Source organism: Caenorhabditis remanei, chromosome IV (genome assembly GCF_010183535.1).
Source record: "Caenorhabditis remanei strain PX506 chromosome IV, whole genome shotgun sequence".
NCBI classification, from domain to species: domain Eukaryota; kingdom Metazoa; phylum Nematoda; class Chromadorea; order Rhabditida; family Rhabditidae; genus Caenorhabditis; species Caenorhabditis remanei.
In genome coordinates, this window is record NC_071331.1 from 11,224,770 (window position 1) to 11,250,683 (window position 25,914).

The 25,914-nt window shown below is 35.8% G+C and overlaps 3 protein-coding genes across 3 annotated transcripts; all 3 read left to right on the top strand.

Annotated features, from left to right (window-relative positions):
• Window positions 1-413: 413 nt before the first annotated feature.
• GCK72_013272 (uncharacterized protein) lies at window positions 414-8,366 on the top strand (the record flags this gene model as incomplete). Its single annotated transcript, XM_053729765.1, has 15 exons — window positions 414-555; window positions 2,204-2,352; window positions 2,526-2,656; window positions 2,738-2,829; window positions 2,918-3,225; window positions 3,562-3,787; window positions 4,109-4,224; window positions 4,269-4,391; window positions 4,442-4,552; window positions 5,109-5,370; window positions 5,631-5,785; window positions 5,946-6,197; window positions 7,210-7,548; window positions 7,753-7,977; window positions 8,184-8,366. The coding sequence occupies 15 exons, from the start codon at window positions 414-416 to the stop codon at window positions 8,364-8,366; spliced, it is 2,814 nt and encodes a 937-aa protein (XP_053584537.1).
• A 6,348-nt stretch (window positions 8,367-14,714) lies between these two features.
• Window positions 14,715-15,052, top strand: GCK72_013273 (uncharacterized protein; the record flags this gene model as incomplete). Its single annotated transcript, XM_053729766.1, has 3 exons — window positions 14,715-14,756; window positions 14,812-14,907; window positions 14,951-15,052. 3 exons carry the CDS (start codon window positions 14,715-14,717, stop codon window positions 15,050-15,052), a joined length of 240 nt encoding a protein of 79 aa, XP_053584538.1.
• Window positions 15,053-23,634: 8,582 nt separating this feature from the next.
• GCK72_013274 (uncharacterized protein) lies at window positions 23,635-25,885 on the top strand (the record flags this gene model as incomplete). Its single annotated transcript, XM_053729767.1, has 7 exons — window positions 23,635-23,702; window positions 24,786-24,924; window positions 24,968-25,090; window positions 25,134-25,227; window positions 25,273-25,404; window positions 25,457-25,591; window positions 25,638-25,885. 7 exons carry the CDS (start codon window positions 23,635-23,637, stop codon window positions 25,883-25,885), a joined length of 939 nt encoding a protein of 312 aa, XP_053584539.1.
• Window positions 25,886-25,914: the final 29 nt, after the last annotated feature.

The following is a 25,914-nucleotide window of genomic DNA, read 5'->3' on the forward strand; positions in this document are numbered from 1 at the left end:
CTGAACTACAAGAAATTGTGGTTTTATTCGGTAGCTTTAAGACGGAAAAAGGGGCGGAGTCAGTGCCACTTGGTGCCATGGGAAACAGACTGAAAACGAGGAGAGAAGAGGGAGAGAGGGTGAGAGATTGAGTGATTGAGTCGGCTGGATTTCTAGAATTCTCATTCGTTTGCTCTGATTTTTGAAGCTTTCGAAATACTAGGATATAGTGTTTCAGAATTTTTTTTACTGTGTGACTGTTTTTCAAAAGTAGTGCGATTATCGTTGCCATAAAAAATTAAAAATTAAAAAACAGAAGTTATTTTTCGAGTACATCGCTTTTTTTGCTCACGTATTGACTTTCTTTCGAATTTCTTCAATTTATACATTCTCTGTGAAACACAACTGTTTTTCATTCCAGTTCCAAATCAAACATGGGCGGTGGAAGTTCTCGAAACAAGACAGAACCACGTGGCGAGGGAGTCAAGTTGGCATTCGATCCCGATGAAAAATGGTCGAATCTGTATCGAGAGCGAGAGAAGAATCACTTGTACAAGTGGGTCGGTGTCAGGAAAGGTTAGTTTGGTGTTGGGTAGATTTCGCTAGTAGAAAATCAGATGTTTCTCAATTCTGGATTGTAAGACGTATTGGTGAAACTGAGCAATTTTTTTCTGGAATACAATTTTATTCTACGACAGTAACGTAGATTCTACTGTTTCATCAATATCATTTGATTGATAGTCATACCATTCATCAATCTGCGTATTCCTTTAATTTTCTAAAAATCATACTGCTCACTGAATCTGAAAATTACTCTAACTAGAATTGCATTCAAACAGACAGAGAAGTCTCAAAAGCTCGTTGTTTTCTGGATCCGTTTCAATAAGAAATACGTGTTTCTGCTAAAAATTAAGAAAACTGAAAGACTGCTCAATTTGTTTTGTCATGCCATTTTGATAAACTTTTTTGTTTTTTAACAGTTCTTATTGTGGAAACGACGCGGTTTTTGATAAGACAATGATTCCCCTCGCAGTTTTGCGAGTTTCAACCATTTCAGCCGAAACAACGTACAAAAAACTTCCCACCGATACCGAAAATTGGCGTTAGAGTATAGGGAGAAGAATATCACGCCTCTTTCAACAGAAACAAGTGCTTCTATCAAATTTTATAAAAACTGTAAAACAGCATTTTTCAACTTCGCTTTCTAGAATCCTTCTAGAGTTTGTCATGAAGTTTTTGTCAAAATTGTGTTGTTTGATACGTTTATTTCAGGGTTGGGAAATTCCGGGCCGGGCCGGGCCGACTGAGAAATTTTCCTCGGCCCGGCCCGGCCCGGCCCGGCCCGTTCGGCCCGGTCGGCCCGGCTCCTGTAGAAATTTGAAATTTTTTGAAAAAATTTTCAGTTTTTTTTGCAAAAAGTCGAATTTTCGACTATGTTTTGGAATATCGATAAAAAACTGAAGTGTACGAGAATTTTGGAGCGTTTTGATCATTTTTTAATGAAAATTTCGAAAAAAATATGTGAAAAAAATGAGCACATTTTTTGAATCCGGGCCGACCGGGCCGACCGGGCCGGGCCGGCAAAAAATTTCTGTCAGCCCGGAATTTCCCAACCCTGGTTTATTTGTTCCAATTTTTTGATTTTCACTGTTTCATCGAGGTGATTTACACTTACCAAATTTTATTTTGATGTTAGGAACCATGTATACCAAAAACTATTAGAAAAATTTCACTGATATAAAAATTCCATTAAAGCGGAATCGGTTTCAGTAATGAATTTTATCATAATAATTTTTTAAATGTTTAATTATTTGTTCAATCGGAATTTAGTTTCAAAATATATGATTTCGTCATTTCTAGCGCTCGAAATGGGACGAGTTGGGACGACCCGCGTCCCCGTCCCGCGCGTCCCGGATTGTCATAAAACGGTTAAAAATAAACGTTTATTTTTGAAACTTTGGGAATTGCGTCCCCAGCTATGTCGTCAGATTCTGTGAAAGTTTCACTATTCTCCGACAAAAACTGACAGTTTTCCTAAATTCCCGGAAAAAAAGTGGGATGCCCCTTTCAAGCGTTAGTCATTTCCACAGATTTTGTACTGTGCCGAGTTGTTGAACTCAGGAAAGTCAACTTCGTTTTGTAGAGTATTTGACGAAAGTCTTCGACAGAAACCACCTGAAATATTCCATTAATATCCAGAAACACTTTTAATAAATATTTCCAGGCGGAGAACTGATAAACATCTATGAGAGAGACGGAGAAGAGGGAGTTCTCAAGTTTGCTGAAGAGAAGTTGCTGACGATTCTCTATGAAGATGGAAATACTCCGAAGCTGGTCACTTACAGTGATTATATCAAATGGAAGAAGGGAGTGGTGAGTAGACAAAGAGGAGGGTTGATTGTAGTGTAACAGTCAGAAAGAAACAAAATGTGTATTTAATCTCTGTTACAAAATGTCTACTCATATGTAGTTTTTGATTAGTTTTGTTGAGACTGAAGAATTAGTCCAAATTTCTAACGGAACATTGTAGTACTTTGTAATTCCAGAACGTTCAACTCGGCCTCAGCGAGGAGTCTGTGGATATGCAACAAAGTCGTTTCAAGGAACATCATGCTCTATGGAAACTGAATAAGAGAGGTGTCGAAGGGGAGAATCTCATTCATCTTTTGCTCAACAGGTAATATAAACCAAACATCATTCGAATCATTTGACGACTAGATTTTCTCACGGAAACGGAAAAATAAATAAAAGTTTTCAGAGAGCAACAAGTGTGCTATGAGATTGCAAGGATTCTGCTCAAGAGGTTTCCAGGGATGGCCAATGATATCTATTTGGGAGATGAGCAATTTGGTGAGTTTGAAGAAACTCAGTACTGTACTATTGCGCTGGAACAATTAAATTTTACATGACAGACTTGAAACCGGTCAAAAATTTTCAGGTCAATCAGCTCTCCACCTTGCCATCGTCCACGACGACTACGAAACCGTCAGCCTTCTGCTCAACAACAAAGCAGATGTAAATGCACGTGCTTGCGGAAATTTCTTCCTTCCCGAAGACTACAAACTGACGAATAAGATCACAGATTATCAGGGTTACGCCTACTACGGAGAGTATCCGTTGGCGTTTGCCGCGTGTTTTGGTAACAAGGACATCTACGATCTGTTGATTCAATTCGGTGCGAATCCGAACTTACAAGATTCGTTCGGAAATACGATTCTGCATATGTGTGTCATCAATTATAGCAGTGTGAGTTTGTACACAAAGATCAGCATACAAGTAATTATTTGAAGAATCTATGGTCACGGTGAAACATAAAAAATATGAGAGGGAAACAGCTGAAAGACTAGTCCTTAGCCATTAGGAAACAGCGCTCTACGGTACTCGCGAAAACGTAGAGGGTCGTGATTTTGGTAAAACTATTTTTTTTCTAAAATTATAAATCTGTCACAAAGAGTTGTAAAATTGACGAGTTCATTGTAGCTAGCTAATCAAAGAGTCATTACTTGGTTTCAATGTTTCTCACAGTTCATTTAGAACTCTCATATATCTATCAACAGTTGTACAATAATCGTTTTTTTCCAGTCCATGTACTCGTACGCAGTCCGTCATTGGGCTAAACCAGCGGACCCTCACGTCGTCAATCATGCTGGATTCACTCCACTGACACTTGCCACAAAGTTGGGTCGGAAGCACATTTTCGAGGAAATGTTGGAGATTATGAAGGTGGAATTCTGGAGATTCTCGGATATGACGTGTTCTGCGTATCCATTGAATACGCTAGACACTATTCAACCGGATGGATCGACAAGTGAGTTTTTTACTGTTGCAAAGGGTTTTTAATAGTGGAGTTCAATAGTTCTTTAATTCGTCTAGTTTTTTAAATCCTCACAAAACAATTCGATGTAAAGTTATCAAATGCATATACCTAAGCTACAAAACAGTTCTACTGAAATTTCACACTTCAGAAATTCCTCTGTTTCTAATGTTGCATTTCTGAAAACGTTCTTATATACATTGCTAGTCTCTCATTAATTCTGGTCTGTGAATAAATCTGCATTTACAAAATTGAGACGGAAGATAACTTATACTATTACAAATGCATCAGAAACCTAGAGAACAACGTTTGCAGACTACGACTCGGCCCTAATGACAGTAATCAACGGGTCAACACCAGAACATTTGGATATGATCGGAAGTGAAGTTATCCAGAGATTGTTGGCTGATAAGTGGAAGGCTTTTGCTCAAGTTAGTCCCCCTCCCAATAACTTTTACTCATCCTTTATTTCCAGCGCAAATTGATCGAACGTCTCGTTCTTCTTATCTTCCAACTCATCACTCTATCAATTGTCGTCTACATCCGTCCCACGGAGCTTCCTCGTCTTTACATGGAAGAACCACAATGGGATGATTGGGTAAACTACTGAATCCTATTGTCCTAACATAACTAACAAGTGTATTGCAGGTTCGTACTGTCTGTGAAATATTAACCATTGGAAACTGTCTCTTCTTCGTCGGTTATCAACAATTCGGTGAAATTCGGACACAAGGAATGCGCGGGTATTTGAGGAATTTGGTAGGTGTAAAGAAGTGGAAATTAAAATTTTTTGGGAGTGTTTTGTAGGGATATGTGATAATCTCGAAGCAGAAAAACTAGGCTATGAGAAGAATAGGAAAATCTGATGTGGTTGCAGAATTAAATTGAGAATTTTTTGATTAGTCCACCTCCCAATGAAATGCAAAAAAACTGTTTCCTGAATATTATTAGCTTTGTGATGTAGGCCTTCGCTTATTTATGAACTCTCACGACGTTAGAATTCTGTTTTCCTGCTAAATTGGATTACCCGGATACAAAGACAATGTTTTCGATTTTTTTAAATTAATCAGGTGTAATAGCTTCCGAAACATATCACTAACAGTAAAGTTGCTTTCACATTACAATGAAACGCATTAAAATTTCAAAATAGTCTAACTTGGTTACAATAATAAGCCTCCTATAATAATCTTTAACATTTTTCTAAAATTCCCCGTATCAGATTAACCATTAATGCTGTCCAATTAGGATGCATGACTTCCTCCTTTCCTCTTGACCTCAAGAACATTTTCTTCAAAAACTCTCAATATTATTCCAGAAAACCGCACCTGCCAAAGCCGTCTTCTGCATTGCCAACCTCTTTCTCCTACTGTGTATCCCGTTTCGATTGCTCCGTAAACACGAAATCGAAGAAGCTCTCTTCGTGTTCGCCCTCCCCGGTTCCTGGATTTTCCTTCTATTTTTCGCCCGTTCTGCTAAACTGACTGGACCTTTCGTACAAATGATCTACAGTATGATTGCCGGAGATATGATTCGGTTTGCAATCATTTCCGCGATATTCCTCGTGTCATTCTCGCAAGGTTCGTATTTTTAATACCGAATTAACGCTCATTGATGCTTCAGGTCGAAAAATACTTCATTCTCGGAGCAGAAAAATATTTTATCGTAAAAATTTCTTAAACTAACCTAGTACGAGGAAATCACAACAATTACCGTTTCGCAAAGCGTAAAATTATAGTACAAAATATTTATATATTAGTTCGGTATCAATTTTCTTTTTAAGTCAAAGACATTTTCCACCCTTTCTTATTTGTTGAAAAACAAAACCAATCAATTCCAGTGTTCTACTTTGTCGGAAAAGACATGGACGCCAAACAGAAACTGGAAGACACCAACCCCCACGCCTGCCGAATTTCTGGATACACAATCTACACTTACAACACTTTTCCCGAGACTTTCATCACTCTTTTCCGTGCTTCTATGGGAGGATATGATGTGAGTTTGCTTTGCAACAACTGCAAATTGGAAATTGATTCGGAGTGATTGACAGACAACTTTTGAAGAATTTGAAACAGAAAAAAATAGTTTTGAGTTCTGAGAATATTGTATTGTAAAAATCAATAACTTTTCAATTCACCGTTGCATCTATCTTCAGTACGAAGAATTCTCGTGTGCCAACTACCAAGCCCTCACCAAAACTCTCTTCGTACTGTACATGTTCGTTATGCCAATTATGATGATCAACATTCTCATCGCCATGATGGGTAACACTTACACGACTGTCATTGCGCAGGCTGAAAAGGCATGGAGACAACAATACGCACAGATTGTGATGGTTCTGGAAAGATCTGTTGGAAAGGAACGGTTGGCTGCGAGTCAGTTGGAGTACAGTATCAGATTGGATCAGGTAAAAGTGGGGAGACTGTTTCAGGAGGGCTATCTTAGATTGCTCGTCTTGTGTTTCTTTAGTTCTTTCGAGGGTGTTACAGTTTTATTTCAAGTAAGGACACAATAAGAATAACGAGCAATCACTCCATAATTAACTATTGCAATTAAAGACCAAAATAATTTTTACTTTATAATACACTTCCGATTTGTTGTTCTTTTGAAGAGTTGCTGTTTCAGAAAATACATTAATGGATGGATGTTAGTCATTACTAATGATTCATGGATTACTATCTTGAAAAACTAAACCCCATCCTGATGCAGTATTTTGCTTCATCATGTTCTCAAGATATTCAGTTTTTCTAGATGAAGCTGTTGGGCTTTTTTGACTATTTTTGTATTTTTTGGCACTTTTCCCAGTCCGCGGCTAGCCATCCGGTCCGTACTAGATCGCTGACATAGAACTCGTCAAGAATGATTTACGGTCTCTATTCGGTTATAGATAATTGATAGAACTGAAACTTTTCTAGTGAACCCAATGGTCCTGTTTAACAACAAGTTTTGAATAGGTCAAAATGAAATTCAAATTGTTGTGTTTCATCGAGTTTTTATTTGTTTTTGTATTGTTTAGTCCTAGATAAAACCTCTTGTAGTTGTGAATCCAAAAGGGCATATCTTTTTTCTGTAATTGTAAGCAAAAACTGATTTAGGAAAAATGTAGTTCTTTCTAATCACTGTGGTCTGATCATCTGTTTATACTTTCTAATCGATCAGTGAAAGGGCAACCAATGTAATCTTTTGAAAATTTTCTGTTTCGGGAAGTTTTTAAGTTCGAAGTAATGTAACTGACTTTTTTCAACAATGCTACCAATTTCTTCATTTCATACACAGAGCGGATTTGTGTAAAACAAAAATCTCTTTCTAAAAAAAACTCCATTCAAACTCATAAACTTCAACTTTGAAAAAAAATGCACTGTTTCGACTACTTTCCAAATTTCTTTTCATTAATATTTTTCAATTCCTTCTTTCTTCAGGAAGGTTCATCAGGAATGGAAGTTCGTGGCCTTATGGTCATCAAACAAACCAAGAAAACTCGTGCACGTCAACGTAAACAAGCAATTTATAACTGGAAAACAATCGGAAGAAAAGTGATTCACACAATTGACAAAGTGGGAACAGAACAGGCTATCCTCCTCCTCCACGGACACGATCGCCTCGATAGAGTGTACGAAGATCACGTTCAACCGGAGAAGGTTCCAAGTAGATCAAGAACTCCAACTCGTATCGGAACCACTTTACACTCCTCAAAACGTCTCAAAACCACAATGGTCGTAGGCGCCGCCGCTGTTGCCGCCGCGTCCAACACTCACGAGGTAAGAGAAAAAGGGAGAGAGTTAGAGAAACCAAGAAGAGTCGGCCGTTTTTTCTACGCTAGTAAAGTAAGAGTCTGCCAGTGGCCGGATGGTCTAGAGGTATGATTCTCGCTTCGGGTGCGAGAGGTCCCGGGTTCGATTCCCGGTTCGGCCCAAATCCTTTTGGAATTTTTTTCTTCTTTTCTAATTTCTAATTTGTTTTAGATCCGAACCGATGAAGCTGTCAACAGTATGTTACTTTCTGCACCACCAAGTTTGTCAGGAGAGGGAGGAACCATGGATTGGCAACCCTCTATTACGCCAGTGGAGGAGAGAAGTGAATCAAAATCACAAGGAAGATCAGAAGCGTCAAGTCCGATTGTAGTAATCCCACCAGTTCACTCCAAAACACCACCGAAAGCAGACTCACCAGTCAAAGTGCAAGAATATGTAAGTCTTTTCATGCGACAGATGAATTGTCGGGGAAAACAACAGTAGTTTTAATATGATACAAGTGAAACAGAAATTTATGGTAATTGTAATTTTTTTCACAGTCTTGCATAAATTTAAGGTCACTGTGACAATGATTCTGCAGACCAAATAACTTTAGGTCCGACAGACCGCCGTGCCTACGTATCTGATTAATTTGTTTTCAGAGCCGAACAGTCCGAGTCCGTGGAGCCGACTCGATTCCCTCCATCGAACTTCCGAACATCCCGAATAAATCGACAGCATCCACACCTCCACATCGTGCAGTCTCACCACGCCTTCGAGCAGATATGTTCAGAAGACATCCGAATACGTCTTCGTTCGATCAGAATCCACCAGCCAGTGAATAATCTTGATCCTTTTTTCCTTTTTATTTCCTTTTTTCTTTTTCAAATCATTTTCATTGTCATATTTCTCATTTTCCCTCCCCACACCCCAGAGATGCTTACGGATATCTTTTTCGTTTTCAATTCGTCTGTTTTCCTTTTTCTTCTCTCTCACTGAAATAGGCTCCGCGACAGTTCAAAACCAGTCGTTGGTTTCAGAACGTCCCCCTTGTAGTCCCTCTCAATCATTTTTCTGTAATTCATTTTCTTCTTTTCATTCTTTGATTCTCGTATAAATCTTATTTGAAAAACGTGTTTTCGTTCAGAAAATTAAATATTAATGAACTTCAGAATTCCCCCCTCTTCCCGTAAAACTTCCGGACAGAAAATGGGCTTCCCGGCTACGTTTCTAATCTTCAAAGCGAGATCTTCGATAGGTACAAACGGTCAGAAAAAGAGAGCCTGGATGCCGAGAAGGATGAAGATTTCGATCTTTAAATCGGGATGGATTGTGTTCTTTTTGAACGTACTTCTCTATTTTCGTTGGCTAATTGATGTAAGTCTTCATTTATAAATATGGACTCGATTTTTAAAATGTTTATTTTTCAAGACGATGAATTAGAAACTCAAGAGCCAAAATCGAATTTCAAAATAAAAAATTTTAAAACATGAATTTAACTCTGATTGTATACTTACAGTTTTATGAACATTGACTGTTGGTACTATCAAACATTATCATCAAAACAAGAACCAGTAATACAAACATTATGTAAGCATCTATGTAACTAATAAGGCGTTTTGAAACAGCAGAAACAGAAGATTGGTGGCACCGACTCAAATTTTTATAGTTTCGTTTCATAGAGATTCTGAAACAGAACAAACTGCAATATTTTCCTTTTTTGATCTGTAAAAATTTGAATGCATCCACTCGCAATGATCAGTTTTCGAACTTTTTTATTTGTGATATGGAGGTCCTAAAACAGTAAAAACTATGATTTACATCTGTTCTTTTGGTAGATAGACTTCAGCGCTTTTTTCAAAGTTCCAAGATAATTGAATTAAAGAAATTGTTCGTCACCTATTCATCCATATTATTGAATTTTCTGGAACAGCCACTACAATTAACTCGGTCAAAAATATCTACTTTTCACGATCACTGAAGATTGATAATAATGACAAACCTCATTAAAAACTATTATTCTAAAGGATATGAAACGGGAACTAAGATAATCAACTTTTCTAATTCAACTAGGTCAATTTACTATAAATTTAAATCTCCTAGAGTCTTCCTGGGTCTTTTAGTCTAACTGGGACGAATGAGGAATTAGTCAGTAGTATTGAAAGCATACTTAACCCTTCGTGGAGCAAAAACCTTAACTCCCTTCTCTCCATGAAAACACTTTGAAACAGAAAAGTAAATCTTTCGGAGTTCGTAGTCTCCTCATCCTTCCCTTTCTCCCGTTTTCATTTCAATATAATATTAATTTCCGCCCCGTTCTATTGTCATCTCTCTCTCTTTGCCTCTCTCCGTCTTTTTCATCTTCTAGTTTTCCGTTGCTAGGTGAAATCACTCCCTGATTTTCCTCTCGTTATTCTCTCCGTTTCTTTCTTTTTTCCATTTTTATTTTCGAAGTAGCTTGAAGGAAAACAAGAAGTTTTATGGATACTTTACGGAACAAAGAAACAAAAGTCAGAGTGTTGCAAAATTGATGTTTATTCTATGTAGTTGTTCCCGGTCAAACTCATTTACATTCTGTTTTCTCTTGTTTCCACGTATGCGATGTTAATTAGGTAGGCAATATGAATGGCTTCAATGCCGTTTACAATTTATCAGATGATGGAAGCATATTTTGAACAGCCATCCGAGATAGGAATATTCAGATTGGTAAGCATTTAGAATGTTCTGAATTCGCCTTGGATTCATCTTTTTTGAAACTTCTCTTGTTTCGTTCATTATGAAAACGTAACTCCCCTCCAGCTTTCAACAAGCTACTATTATTTCCATAAAACAGTTGCTGTTTCAACATTGTTACTTCAACACTGCCAAGTGTGAATAGAATGTTTCCGTCGTAATAATATAACTTATTTTTTATAAATCGCCATTTTCTCGAGTTTTCCCAAGGTTCAAAGTTTATCACAAGTTTTCAGTTCTTTTCTGGGGACGGACTTTCGTTGAGTTTTGGGTATATTAACAAACATAGAAATTGAAATTACAACTTGCACTTTATTATGATTTCTTGAATATCTCTGAAAGACCTCTATCATTTGCTATGAGTCTGTAAGCGCTTCAACTTGTTGGTTTAGATTTATGTATTTTTGATTTAAATTGCATTTAAATTGCTCACAGCCTGTTTTGTAGTCACTCTTAAAACGAATTTCTCCACTGTTTCAAATTTCTCACAAGTGTTTTTGGAGACCAATTTTTCCGATGAATTGCCTATTATCAGTTTCTCTACAAAATAAATAAATAAATTAACATGGATTAAAACCTAGTAGATGGTTTTTCTGTTTCAAAGGCATCATATAGTTCATAGGCCGAAAATATCATGTTACCAACGGAGTCACTTCCAAAACATCTAGTGTGGCTTTTCTCTGAAGCAAGTGGTCAGAGCTGATCTGAAGAGCATCGCCACTTTAGAACAAAATCTGATTTTCGTTGTAAAATTCTCATGAATCCTCGAAAAACCTTTCCTATAACTTGAAATATATTGTTCAGTGAGTTCTCGTCTTCCTCAGTATGTATTCAATTCGATTGAATGCTTTCTTTCCTCTTGTCAATACAGATTTTGTTGATATTGTTCGTATAGAAACGTGGAAAAGGACACACAAAAGAAGACACTCTTAATGCAGTTTTTCCTTTTTGAAGATGTTTTTTCGATAACTATTTCAATAGATTTTTAATATTTTTGTCCTGATTCATATTCCTATTACTGTAGACCTGAGCCAAGATATATTTTCTGTTCAGGAGGGTTTATAATTTTATTTGATAACTGCGCACCACCGAAGTTATCTCAAAAATTTTCATTCCGTCTCTCAAACTCCCAAGTGTCTGATTGTGATGTGATAAATAATACACGATAATATTTTCAAATCTGACAGATAACCATCTCAATATCATAACAAAAGATTCTTCAAACTGATTTGAAACCGAAAACGTATCAAAATCTCGTGAAAATTGTTCACAAATTGGTTACAAGTAATTCAGTCAAAGAGTCTTTGGATAGTTTCTAATTAGTTTAAAAAATCTAAAGTGAAAAAGAAACAATCGAATCATTAATGTTTATGTTAGTATTCAACAGAACAAACTTTCCAGAAATCACGTTCACAAAACTAAAAATGAAAACTTTTTCGTGAAGATATAAATTGTCCAATATCGTTAAAAGTGTTTAAAGTATATACCAACTAATCGAAACAGAGAAATCATTAGAATCTCAAAAACTAACAATTTCTTCAAGGCGTTTCAAAATATTTCCCAACATTTTTTCATAATACCAGATGTACTATTGCTGTCACATAAAACAATGAACTGATTGAAATTTCCATAACTTTTTTTAGTTTGAAAAACTTATCAATAAAAATTTTTCAGCTTCCCTAGATTTAAAAGTCTTTTTTAATCATGGAATTAAGGTTTCTAATTTGTTGCATGTAATACAACCAAATTAGTTTTCCGATTTGTTTGAAATCATTTTCAGCACTTGCTCAAACAGAAAAAATTTTAGAAAGTTCGATTTCAAAAAGTGAATATTGAATGGTGTTTTTAATTCAACAATCTGTTAATTACAATCACTAATACAGTAACGTTTCTACAGTACCTTATTTCTCTTAGACTTCTGGGAGTTTATATTTGACTAGAGATCTCCCCCTCGATCCAATATATATCCAAGAATACATATTGTCAAACAAAAAGGGAGACGCCGAGTGTGTCAAAAAGTTGTCGATCTATTTTTTTAATCTTCCCTATTTCCATTCCCCTTCCTAAATCTCTAAATCTCTATTCAGTTCCTCAATCACTCTCTCTCTCCAAAAGTTCAACATCACTTTCCTTTAATGTCTTTCTTGTTTCCTAAACTGTCTTTGACTTTCCTTTAAGTACTTCCCCTACAAATGTTATCAACATTTTTTGGCTCTTTCTCTAATTCTCTCTCTATTTGTGCTCTCTCATTTACCTTTTCCTCTTTTTCTGTATTTACATTGAGAGAAAAAGAAACAGAAACATTGAATATATAGTTAGGAATTATACTGTTTCTAATTGTTCTCATTTTAATTAGCTAACTTTTTATCCCAATATTTTGAACGAAGTTGGTTTAAAAAATTACGTTGATTTTTAGAAACTTTCCAAGTATGTACGTGAACTCACTTCGATTTTGAAATACGTATGCAAAGCTGCTCCCGAAAACACGTGTCCAAAACATTTTTTGCCACGTTTCAGAAATCCGAAAAAGATATTTTCAGTTGAGAAGGATGACGGGGATTACGAGGCAGACAATGCCACACGGAATCGAAATTGACCGGCAGAATGATCAGAGCTCGAATCCGGTGAGTTGTTTTTTCGACTATAAAATTGAAAGTATCTGAGAGAATACTAGGTAGAATAAAATAACTCATTGGAACAGAAAAAATAATGAAACAACAAATATGGGAAATGCGCTCTATAGAGATGAAATTCTTTTTAAAAAAGGTATCGTTAAAGCGCGTTTGCTTGATTGATGCTTTCCTGATACTTATTCTGAAGTGAAATCGGACGAACATTTAAAAAATTAGAATCAACAATTTATTATTTCTGTTTATGTCGACAAGCAGTCTTACTGTCAGTATTCTTACCCATTGAAACAATATTGCATAAGAGAAACCGTAAAAATTATTTTAGGTGAGCCTGGTTAAGTTTGAAACAAGTCTGTGAGAAAATGATTGAATGAAGGCAAAAGTGCCGTTAATTTTTTTAATTTTTGATAGAAATTGTTTGCTGGAGAATTGATGACCTAGTACATTGTCCATTATGGTCGGAGAGTTTTGCATAAAGTAGTATGGGTATTTTCCAATTACAGCAACGATAAATTAGAATTTTGGAAGACTGAATGAAAATATGTTGCTACTGAAACAGAAAAAGTTTGATTCAAACCAAAATCTATTGACAATTTACAATTTCCGTCATTTGTTATTTTCAACGCTCCCCTTATTTTGAAAGTTATACTACGTTTCTGCAATTACCAATTACCATTACACCATTAGACTCCTAATATACTTGGGGAGTAGTTGAAACCTTTAAAAATGTTGAACCAATGGAACTTTCCACATTCGTTTCAGAAAATACACCCCTTTTTATCCTCATCTCTACATCGCACTTACATTTTTTCAGTTTCAATAGAACGATAAGGAAAAAGAGGTGGTGTTAAAATATGATACGTTAATATTGTACTGATTTTTTCAAATACCCAATTTGGAGACACTACTAAATTTCAAATTAAAAGTCACCGTTACAGAGAAATAATATTATCTGAGATTATTTTCTCGAGTTATTGGTCACTTTGGTTGAGTCATTATAATACCAATTCATACTCTTATATTAGAGATGTGACATCGATGTATACTGAACCGGTCAAAAGAGAGAATTCAGAGTCTATCTATTTGAATCTTCAACTATGTACAAAAGCTGAATTTTTAAATCTTTGGAAAGCAACAAGTTACTAAATTTTACCGTCACAGAATAGTAATATTGCCTAGTGTATCCAATACTAGTGTTAATTGGCACTCGCCTTTCATCACTCACAAAAAAAGCTGTTTCAAAGTGTTAATTTAAAAAATTTTATAACATGAGCAGCATTACCCAAGTTTCATCAAAATACATTGTATTTCGTTAGTTTCTGATTGGAAGTTATTATGCGCGCGACCGCTCTCTAATGAATTGTTAAACCCAGTATGGTAGAGATCTTCCAAAAAGTTCTTGTTTCATATACCACATACAACAGTAAAACTTCTTTAAAATAAGTCTCAAACGTCTACTCTGAATATTCTCAGTTCACAAAACAGGGCATCATATTCTGGCCTACATAATCCAAAAAACGAATTCTCATTTCAAAACGCACTTGTCTCTTCTTCTCCTTCCGTCCGTTACCATTAGCACCGAATCTTCCGCTTCTTCTCTCTTTCTCTATTCCTCTCCCTCCCTCTCTTTTCATTTTCTATACAATAATTTTGTGATCGCGTCATCGTTTTTATATTTGTTCTGTGCCCCCTTTCCTCTCCTCTCAACGTGTATTCCTATTCTATTGTGGGGTACTACGTGGAAACGGATAAAAGAAATATTCAGTTCTGTCCGAAAACGTAACATAAGAAATGCGGGTCACTTTTCGAAATGTAGTGATTTTCTATCAAATGAACAATCTGGAAAGGTGGAATGAGTTACAAAAGATTACGGTACTTTCCTGGAAATGCAAATTCGCTCCAGTGAAATCAATTAAAATAATTGCAGATAATCCGAGTGATATGTTCAATTCAACTACTCTCAATGATAGCTGTGACGGCACATTCAACAGCAATGCCGTTTTTAGTGAGGATAGCAAATAAGGTGAGAAATTCAGTGAGAATTATACAAGGATGGTGAATTTCAGACACATTTCTTCCCGACAACTTCAGTATTTATGATGGAAGTTTTGAAGTTAATATTCTGTTTGGTTATCACGTTATTCAAGACTGGAAGTGTGAAGAGGTGAGTATTTTTCGCTTGTTTTAAATTTGGGTACTTGTTATGAAGCTCATTTTCGCACACAGGGTAAACTAACACAATTCTCCATGAATGGTTCATAAGTGATCGTTATGAAAATGTGAATTTTTCAACAACTTATAAGCTCGCAGTCGTGCAGATTCTTTCCCGAAGAGACCTAGCAGAAAGGTTGAATGTTCCACAATAAAGTTAGCAGGCAGAACAGTGAAATTTCTGAAAATATGAAGAATTTTAAAAGTCTATGAAGCAGTAGACATAGATAATACAAAAGTGAATTTCCGATCTAGTTGTTATCAAAACTGATGGTTTTCCTGAATTTTTCTGTTAAATCTTCTATATGTTTTTGTTTCGAATAACTGGAATAATTATAAAAAGAAGATTCCCTATCTACTGAGTAGCTCCCAAAAAAAGTTTCCCGGAATTAATAACTTTCGATATTAAAAAAAAATTCTTTTCGAATTTAGTGAACGGAATTTCCTCGTCTCTTCACTTTTTGACATTGAGTTGAAACTGTAACTTATTGATAATTATCAATTGGTTCTCATCAGACTTGTCACGGGCCGGGCCGGGCCAAAATCAGGAAAAATCTCGGCCCGGCCCGTTTTGAAACAGTTTTTGAAACATTTTTGAAAATTTGATGTTTTTTTGGAAATTTTTTGAAAAAAGTATAGTTTTCGAATAAACATTTAAAATTGAATCAAAATGTGAATATGTATGATAAATTAAGCAGTTTTACTCTTTTTTTCGAAAAATTTCAAAAAAAAATTGGTAAAAATAGGTACCCATTTTTGAATCCGGGCCGGCCCGATTTTTGACAAGTCTGGTTCTCATAAATCTTTATTTACAAAAGAAAGTTTCGGAAGGAAACCATCGATTAATTAAAAGATCACATATCTAGATTTCACAGTGATTTGAAACAGAGAATTCAAAATATTCTTGACAGAAAAAACTGGAAAGTCAAAATGTTCATCAACCCTGTTTCATCTTTCCGTGATATACGGCACATTGGGATAAAAACTCACTAACTTTTTTTAATTGTATTCGAAATTCCTGATTTAAGCTTTTCTTTTCGGGTATTAGAGTATTTTTCGGAAACAATACCATTACAGGCCATGTCTTAATTCAAAACGCTTCGACATATTTGAGAATGAAAGTCGTCAGAAAAATATTTAAGGTTTTTACTGTACTTTCCTTCACTCTTTGAAACAGTTTTCGGAATTTCGTTTTTTTTGGTGATACTGTATATAAATTTTCTCATAAATACTTTTCTAACAATCCCTCAGGAAACCAGTAGTATTAAATTTCCTCCATTGAATTAATTGATGTCCAAAAACAGTGAATTACTGTCTCATGTTTCTTCTGTGAACCTATCAATTCTGAGGAACCGATTACACATCTGGTGAAAAAATATGGTTAACGATGCTTCTCTGAATTTGAAAAAAACTCTAATTTCTGAAATTTCACTCAACTTAGAATATTTGCATAATCCAATCCGTTCTCAACACCCTGCACTTACGAATATCTGACAACAAAAATAGAGCTTTAATAAATCGTATGATATCTGAAAATGGAGAAACTGAGAAATATCGAAAATATATTTTCACCCAATTCGCTGAAACCTCTTCTTCCTGTTCTAGTCTCTCTCATTTGATTTTTCTTATTTTTAAAGACTACAGATTGGCAGAAAAATGTTCATTGTGTGTCTTTTGATCGCCATCTTAAGCACACTCAGGAACAGAAAAGTGCTATGATGAAAATAAGTAGTTCTTGGGGGGATCTCACAGATTAAATGTGAGAATTAGATTACCGACCTAAAAGTAATAGTTGAAACAGAGTTGAACTTCGCTAGAATTGTAATTAGGAAAAAATGTATGATTTCAGTGTCATTTTCTTTAAAGATACGGTTCCTTGTATCTTTAGAATATCTTCAATAATTGAAAATCTTCACTAAGGGGTCAAACTCTGTGACCATTTTTAAATTCAAATAAAGTGCCGACAATATTGTTTCCATAAATGATACAATTGTGGGCAACTTGTGAAACGGTATAATTTTTGAAACTTTTGGAAGTGATGACGCTTCAAATACTTTTTGTAATCCTCATAGAACTCTAGAATAACCTGAAACTTCTCAGTTTTATAATCTAAGAATTTTTTTCTGTTTCGGATCAAGCATGTTCTCAGTTGCGTTCTGATATGACCAGTACGTCGTTTCAATTAATTAACAGCACAATTTATTATTTTAATTATTTACATCAACAACTTATTGACATTTTTTCTGATTTTGTGGATTACCAGAAACATAAAAAATTTGGAGAATAATCATTCCTAACCGTTCCGGTGAAAAACTGATATGGAGCTTGAAAACCTAGTTATGAAATATTTCGTTTTAAAGATAAAATATCTTTTTTTTGAATTAGGAGTAACTATTCGACTTCCAAATGTCTTCTGTTTCAGCAATACGGGAAAAGAAATCACAGGAAATTAGCAGGGCTGATAATAACTTCATAGCACTTCATAATTTCCTTTATGTTTGATCTGTAAAAACTTTTCATTCATGCACTAACAAATGCTGGAATTGCCTATTTCCAGCATTTGTGCTAATGTTTTTGCAAGTCTTTTCATTGAATTAATCGACAACCAGAAACAGTGGATACTAGAAAACTCGTTCCGTTAATTTTTTGTAAGCTGAATTGTATGGAACAAGAGTTTGTTGTCTCATATGATGGTTTTGACACTGGCTCTTTGCGTTCGAACATTAGAACTCAAGATACGAATTTTTCGATTTGATGTTAAATTACTCTCTCTTATGTTAAATTACTCTCTCAGTAATCACTTTTAAAACTTGCTATGTATATTTATAGGTAACCGGAAACAGTGAAATTTTCAATAGGAGGACTTAGTTTTTCGGTTGAAACCTAGTTTGAAGACATTTTCAAATCTTTTGTTGGAGAAATGTTGTGTTCAAATAGATACGATATACCTTCCCTAGAATAATGTTATACATATTTTCGAAATTACGGATTCTCAGAAACTGTAAAAATTGAATCGAAGTTTCTTATTTTCAATAATCAGTCGAGTGAAACACATGTTTACCGTTTTATAACATACTCTTGATTCCCTTAGATTGGATAATACAGTAGCGAGCATAAGTGAGTATACCTCCACTCTTTCACATGTATCTCAGCTGAAACAAGTCCGTTTTGCGTAAACTTTTTTTTCAAAGATAGCTGAAGTATCCAGTAAAATCGACATGAGTTTTTTGTTTAAAGTGATTAGCTGATTTTTAAGATTATCGATTTTTCCTAATCTTGATTTGAAAATCCGAAAAAAAAACTTTTTATTTTTGAACTGGACCCTATGATTTTTTGAGTCAAAAATGTTGCGTAACTTTTATAAAAACAAAATATGCTCTTAAAATGCTTCTGTGAATCTTCATCATCGTGCTACAGCTCCAGAAGTCCAAAGTAGTATGCTTGTCTAAATTGTCATAACTCATCGAAAAATAATTCAAATTAGTTGAAAATTGCGAGAAAAGATGCGTAATATGTTTATCAACAATCTTATACTCAAAAATAATAATTTTGAAAAAAAAATTTCGAATTTTTTTCACTCGAAAAATTTTGGTTTCCAACTTTTGCCCAATTTTTCATGTTTTTTGATTATAAAACAGTAACAATTTGTGAGTTTGAGTTGAATTTTACATGAAACATCAAATTTAGATTTTCATTAATTCAATTACAGCTGTTTCATAATCAAAAAACATGAAAAATTGGGCAAAAGTTGGAAACCAAAATTTTTCGAGTGAAAAAAATTCGAAATTTTTTTTTCAAAATTATTATTTTTGAGTATAAGATTGTTGATAAACATATTACGCATCTTTTCCCGCAATTTTCAACTAATTTGAAATATTTTTCGATGAGTTATGACAATTTAGACAAGCATACTACTTTGGACTTCTGGAACTCTAGCACGATGATGAAGATTCACAGAAGCATTTTAACAGCATATTTTGTTTTTATAAAAGTTACGCAACATTTTTGACTCAAAAAATCATAGGGTCCAGTTCAAAAATAAAAAGTTTTTTTTTCGGATTTTCAAATCAAGATTAGGAAAAATCGATAATCTTAAAAATCAGCTAATCACTTTAAACAAAAAACTCATGTCGATTTTACTGAATACTTCAGCTATCTTTGAAAAAAAGTTTATGCAAAACGGACTTGTTTCAGCTGAGATACATGTGAAAGTATGGAGGTATACTCACTTATGCTCGCTACTGTATGCTAATTCTTCTACCGACAGATACAGTCACTTCAAAATTCATCGGGGCTTGAAGCCTAAAACCCCCATTTTGCAGGAGGTAAAACATGTTCCGAACATCTCTTGATGACTCCAGATACCTACAAGGATAATTGAGAGTTGTTTCCAGTAGATTCAATTTTTTAATTTGATTTTTTGGTTACCTACCTGCTGGAACTTTTCTTAAATTTCTAGATTTGACATTGTCTAACTTTCTTGTATTCATGAAATATATAATGAAGTAAATGTTGCATCCGACTCATTAGGTCTCGGTGAAACATCAAAAACATCTAGTTTTGCGCGACCCATAGTTTACCCCTATTTATTTATTTGAAAATGAGAATCAAATATAATTCAAGGAAGTGTAGTTCAGAAAAAGATGGTAAGAACTTATCATTGAACATAATGTACAACTAGAATCTTTACTATTAACAAACACCAGATTCTGTATGTTTGTGTGTGTGTCGCCGATCATACAGGCCTTCCTACTGCACCGATTTTCTTCGAAGTTGGACCAAAAGATCAGAAATTTCCCCCGCATGATGCCCGTCTTTTTCTTTTTTTCAAAAATCTCAAAATGACGCCTTCTGAGCCAAAAACACTGATAAAGCATAGGGGAATGAACACGGGAAAAGTGGCGTGAAACTGTCGACCGAAGGGTCGCCATTTCTTTCATTTCTTCAGCCTGCATTTTCCGTGGCCGAATGGTAAGGGTTGACGTGTCGCCGCGTCCGATCTGGCAAGTTAAGCAACGTTGACTACAGTTAGTTTTAAGTTCGATCCCGCGTGCCGAGCAAAGTTTTTGATTTTTTTCGTTGATAGATTGGGAAAATATAGAGGTTTCCGAACGTGCAGCCTGTTTCCAGTGAGAACTACGTCACAAAGAAATACGGACCGTTCTCCAAAAGGGACTATGAGAAAGATGTGCTGTTATCATCTGATTCAGAAAAATAGAGATTTCCAACCGTGTCGTTTGTTTCCAGATTGATATCAGAAAAAGAAACGACAATTTTCTGGACACAGGTGAAGGAAGATGGGATTCATTTTGGATACATATGGGTGCTCATTTAAAAGAAAGTGTTAATAGCCGTTTTGGCTATTAGCTCGGAATAGTTCCTGCAACTGCGCTCCACTGAAACGCCCATGATAAATGTATGTTTTTCTCTGAGACTCTCAATTTCACACACTTTTTCGGGTTCCGGTAGAGCGAGGGTATGAGAAGTAATAGCATTTACATTCTTCTTACCACTGTTTTTGCTCCGCTTATTTTGTTCGTGTAAAATATAGAGATTAGCGGAAGTTGCGTGAATAAGAACAGAATCAGATGGTAGCGTGGAGCTCGGATCAATTAATGGGCTAGAGGACACTCAACTCATGACACAAGAATCGGTGAAGAAAAACGACAAAAAGACTGCTATCCGTAATCAAGATTGTCAGAATTCCATAGCAAATGTTGTTGACATGTCAACAGAATTCAGATGTGAGCGATCGAGGGCACTCAGCTGATGGAGCCTGTGAAAAACATCGACAAAAAGGAGACTTCGGGCCGTGCTATCCGGCATCCAAGATAGTCAGGATCTTTACTATCTTTGAGGTTTAAAATCGTGGCTGATGGTATCAGTCCGACGATCTCCACAGTCTGACACTGAACAGTCGAGAAATATCAGAACCAATACCAAACAAATGGAAATCAGCAGGAAAAATGAGTTCGAAGATCAAACGAGATCTAGACGGGCTTTAATGATTTCCCGGGCAGCTGCCAGACGACCAGAAGAGATGTGACGGAAAGAAGAACAAGAGCCAACACCACCAGAGCGTGTGTAACTCAAGCGAAACAGTCAGGCAGACCACATCGAGTTCGGAAGTCGACACGTAAGGGAGCTATTCTCGGAGTGGTTGGTACTGATGCACAACCAGATACTCACTACATCAGAAGCATGGATCCAGTTTGTTCATATTACGAGGCACTACATTTCAAATACAAGTTCGAATTTCAAATGGCGAAGGTCGGTTCTTTGCTGCATCCGATCTGGCAAGTTGGGCAACGTTGACTGTAGTCAGTTGGTTCGGCTCTATTACAGTTTAGATGTCCTTTGAAAACTTGAACGTCCCAAAAAACACTTAGACGTCCCTTAAAACACTTAGACGTCCTTAGAAACATTTAAACGTCCTTTCGGATCCCAAATATGTTCAAAAATGTTTAAACGTCCCAAAAAACATTTAGACGTCCCAAAAAATGTTTAGACGTCCCTTGAAGCCCGAAAATTTTGTTTTAAATAATTAGACGTCCCAAAAAACATTTAAACGTCCCAAAAAATGTTTAGACGTCCCTTCAACACTAAAAACCACTGAAAGTGTTCAAGGGTGGTTTAAATATTTTTTGGGACGTTTAAATCTTCAGAACTATATTTTGGGATTTCAAGGGACGTCTAAACATTTTATGGGACGTTTAAACGTTTTTTGGGACGTCTAAACTTTTGAAAGGACGTTTAAAAAAAATTAGAGTTTGAAAGGACGTTTAAGTGTTTCAAGGGACGTCTAAGTGTTTTAAGGGGCGTTTGAGTTTTTAAAGGACATCTAAACTGGAATACAGCCGTTGGTTCTAACCCATGTAGACACGCGAAAGATTTTTTCTTATCGCCAGATTTAAAACAAATAGAGGAGTAAGGGATCGAAATCGCATCAGAAAACATAGATTTTACATCCAGAAGTTGGAGAGACTTCGGAAACCTCAATAGTCTCAACCGTTTTGGAAGCGCCGCAGGCGCTGTAACCCCTAGAACGGTGGTGTAGAAAAGGAGGTTTAGTCGCCGTTAGGCGACGTGAACCGACTGGTACTAGATGACCAGATACAGTAAACTTTTTTTCCCGATTTCCGATTTTTCGGATAGATTTTTTGGGTACACTTTTCAGAACTGATCACAAATACACAGAAATCTTCCGTATTCCCAAACTGCAATGGAATGATGTAAACACACACTTTACAGTTCCAACACTTTTACTTTTGACAATATGTTTAGAAAATATAGTTTTTGTCGTTTTTCCTTTTGTATCCTAGGGTTTACGGTAAGTGAAATTTCAGTCGCCACGATTTAAGGCGATTTGACTCAGATTTCACTGTTACTAGATTAAGCTTACCGTTTTGAATGTATAATCTTAAATTTTTCTGTTTCGGATCAGCCAGAAACAGCGCAACTTATTTACATCAATAATTTATCAGACTTTTTTTTCTGATTCTGTGGATTACCAGAAACATAAAAAAATGGATGTTCCAGGAGGTAAAACATGTTTCAAGCACCTCCTGCTGACTTCAAATACTACTATGACAGTTGAAAGTTTTCAGTAGATTCAATGTAACCGCGCTACTTCTTGGTTACCTACTTGTTGAAACTTTTCTTCGATTCTTAGATTTGGCATGGTCTAACTTTCTTGCATTGATAAACTATATAATGAAGTAAAAGTTGCATCCGAATCATTAGCTCTCGATGAAACATCAAAAACTTCTAATTTTGAACGTTTCTGTCACGAAATAATCCACTTGTGATTGTCATTATCTGAATAATCATACATATTGTAGTGCACTTTTTTAGGAAAGAACGTTGACTATTCGTAATCAGGCTTGGTCGGAGACTCGGATACTCCGATTCTCCGATTCTCCGACTTTTCATTTCGGAGAATACCGTAGACGACGACACTCCAAACTCTGCTTCCGTTGTATTTTTACTCGTAAAAGCTTTTAATGATGATTAACCAAGTTTTAGAAAGAAGGATTCTGAAAAACGCAACAGAAAATCCGGTTTAGAAGCATTTTTGGGAACATTTTTGGATTCTCCGAAATTATCCGAAATTCTCCGATTCTCCAAGAAAAAAAGTCGGAGAAAATTTCGGATATCCGATTCTCCGAAAATTTTTCTCCGACCAAGCCTGTTCGTAATTGATGGAAAGAACTGATCATTCAACATAATGCCCTACTAAAAATCTATATGACCGGAAACAGTAAACTTTTTTTCGATTTTTGATGTTCACAGATGCACGGAGGTCTTCCGTATTTTCAGAACTTTCTTCAATGCATTTCCAGACTAATCATTAAATAATAAAAAAACGCACTTACGGTATTGACTACGGCATCATTGTTTTGTAGACGATCTCTAATTTAGAAACATTCAGTAACAGTATAAGTTTGAAGTAGATCATTCCACAATGGAATGGTGTAAACCCATAGTTTACAGTTCCAACACTCAGCTTTAGCTGAATTTTTTTGAAAATATCATTGCTATGTTCGAACGAGTTACGGTAGCGGTTATAAGTTCAGTCAGTGTACGTCCTACGATTATTGACGGTCGGTATGATTTAGATTTCACTGTTACTAAACTAAGCTCACCGTTTTGAATGTATAAAGATTTCATTATGTCGTCAATTATTTTAATTTGTCAACAAGCGTTGTTCTCAATGTCTGTCGGTAAATCTCATCAAATTTATGAATTTCTAGAAACAGAAAATATATTTTTTGGGAAGTAGATGGAAGTGCGATTATATTGAACATCCCTTTTTCGAAGAATCCGTTTGGGTTTTATTTATTTCAATAAATTTTCATTCATCTCTAAACGGTTTCTTTGTTTCCGAATCTTTGAAAAGTTTCCAAAAACAATGATTTCCGAAACGTCACCTATGATAAAATGAATAACCTGACTATCTGAAACAGTTGTCAGATTTTTTCTTTTTATACGAGTATCTGTTTATTTGGGTCAGAAGTTCCAAAAGAACGTTCGTTTGAACACTGAATGAATGGTTTTCGGCACTTTAGACAACCATAAAACTTTTGATAACTCGAATTACAAGAATTCTTCTAACTTCTTCTATGAGTTTTATATGAGGTCGTAGCTGCTCAGAAACAGGATAACATTGTATGAAACATGTAATCGAAAATTGTTGAAATATGTGAAATCGACCGTTTCAGGACCCTGTTTTCAGAAGGTTAATGAATCGAAAGGTATTAGTATTAGTAAAAAGTATTAGTACAAAAAAGTTGTAACCTCACAATCAAAAAAGGAATAACTTGTCCAAAACCTTCATGCTTTCAATCAATGTTCTGAAACAGTATGAAAATTTTGAATCTGAAAGTTCTCAAGGCAGAATAACGTGACGTTCACCGTTCCAGAATCCAGTTTTCAGAGAAACTAGTACGATAAATTCGTTTTTTTTGACGTGATATTAGAAACATGTTTAGAGTCTGACAAATAGTTGCTCCATGAAACAGTATTCTCATATCCTAATTTTCACAAACAGGATTTTGGAAAAATCTGTACAATGAAAATGATCCCAGCAACTTTTGTGTTTTTCTGTTTCTGTATCTTTATAAATTTCCAATAAACATGATTTGCTTAGTTATAGTTGTATCTCCATCCACTAATCAATTAAAATTCCAGCACCGCCCAAGAACTTCACAAAACAATCTGGAAGAACCGTCTAGAAACGTTGAAAGTCGCCGTGCCAGCAGTTGTCTACGCAATCCAAAATAACCTATATTATATAGCCCTGGCGAATATCGACCCAACTACCTACTCGGTAAGTTTTCAGGTTGCAAACGTGCTCTATTGACAACTTTCAGGTGACTCTCCAACTCCGAATTCTCACGACGGCACTTCTCTCCGTCTGTCTTCTCAACAAGAAGTTATCATGGTATCAATGGGGAGCTCAAGTGATGGCTCTTCTCGGTGTAGTTATTGTTCAGGTGGGTTGGAAATGCGCCCTATCGCACTTTTCCATTATTTTAGCTGGATAAATCGAATGCCCATAAAGAGGCGGTGGGAAGCTTCTGGATTGGAGTCGGGGCGGTGATTGGGATGTGTTGGACGAGTGCTTTCGCAGGTGAGGGAAATGCGCTCTAGTGATAATTAAATAATAATTTTTCAGGCGTCTACTTTGAGAAAATGCTCAAAAACTCGTTAGCAGATGTTTGGATTCAAAATATTCGACTGTCGATTTTGACACTATTCTTTGCTGGAATTACAATGATGACAACAGATGGAGAGGCGGTTATTCAAGGTTCGATTGGAGCGCGTTTTCCTCAATTCGAAATTCAAATTTTCCATTTCAGGCCGTATGTTCGAGGGGTGGTCTCAGATGGTTTGGCTGGTGACAGTCCTGAATTCAATCGGTGGTCTTTGCATTTCATTAGTGATGAAATACGCGGATAACGTCATGAAAACCTACTGTCAATCCATCGCAATCGGTGAGTCCTGAATGTTGCAAACTCGCTCCATTGACAACTTTTCCAGGATTGACATCCCTTGTCTCCATCTTCCTTGGTGAACGTCTTCTGACTCTCTACTTGGTTTATGGAGTCCTGATGGTGACGTCATCTGTAGTTGTCTACTCTCTGTTCCCTGCGTCTCCACCATCTCTTCCATATCATAAACTGGAGCAACAAGAAGACGTGGAGGAGCTTCTGAAGTCATCTGAAGAGGATGAAGAGGATGAAATATTCGGGGAGAATGAGAGAAAAGTGGCGGAGCTCAGCATTTAAATTAGTAGTTTTAAGTTTTAATTTATATA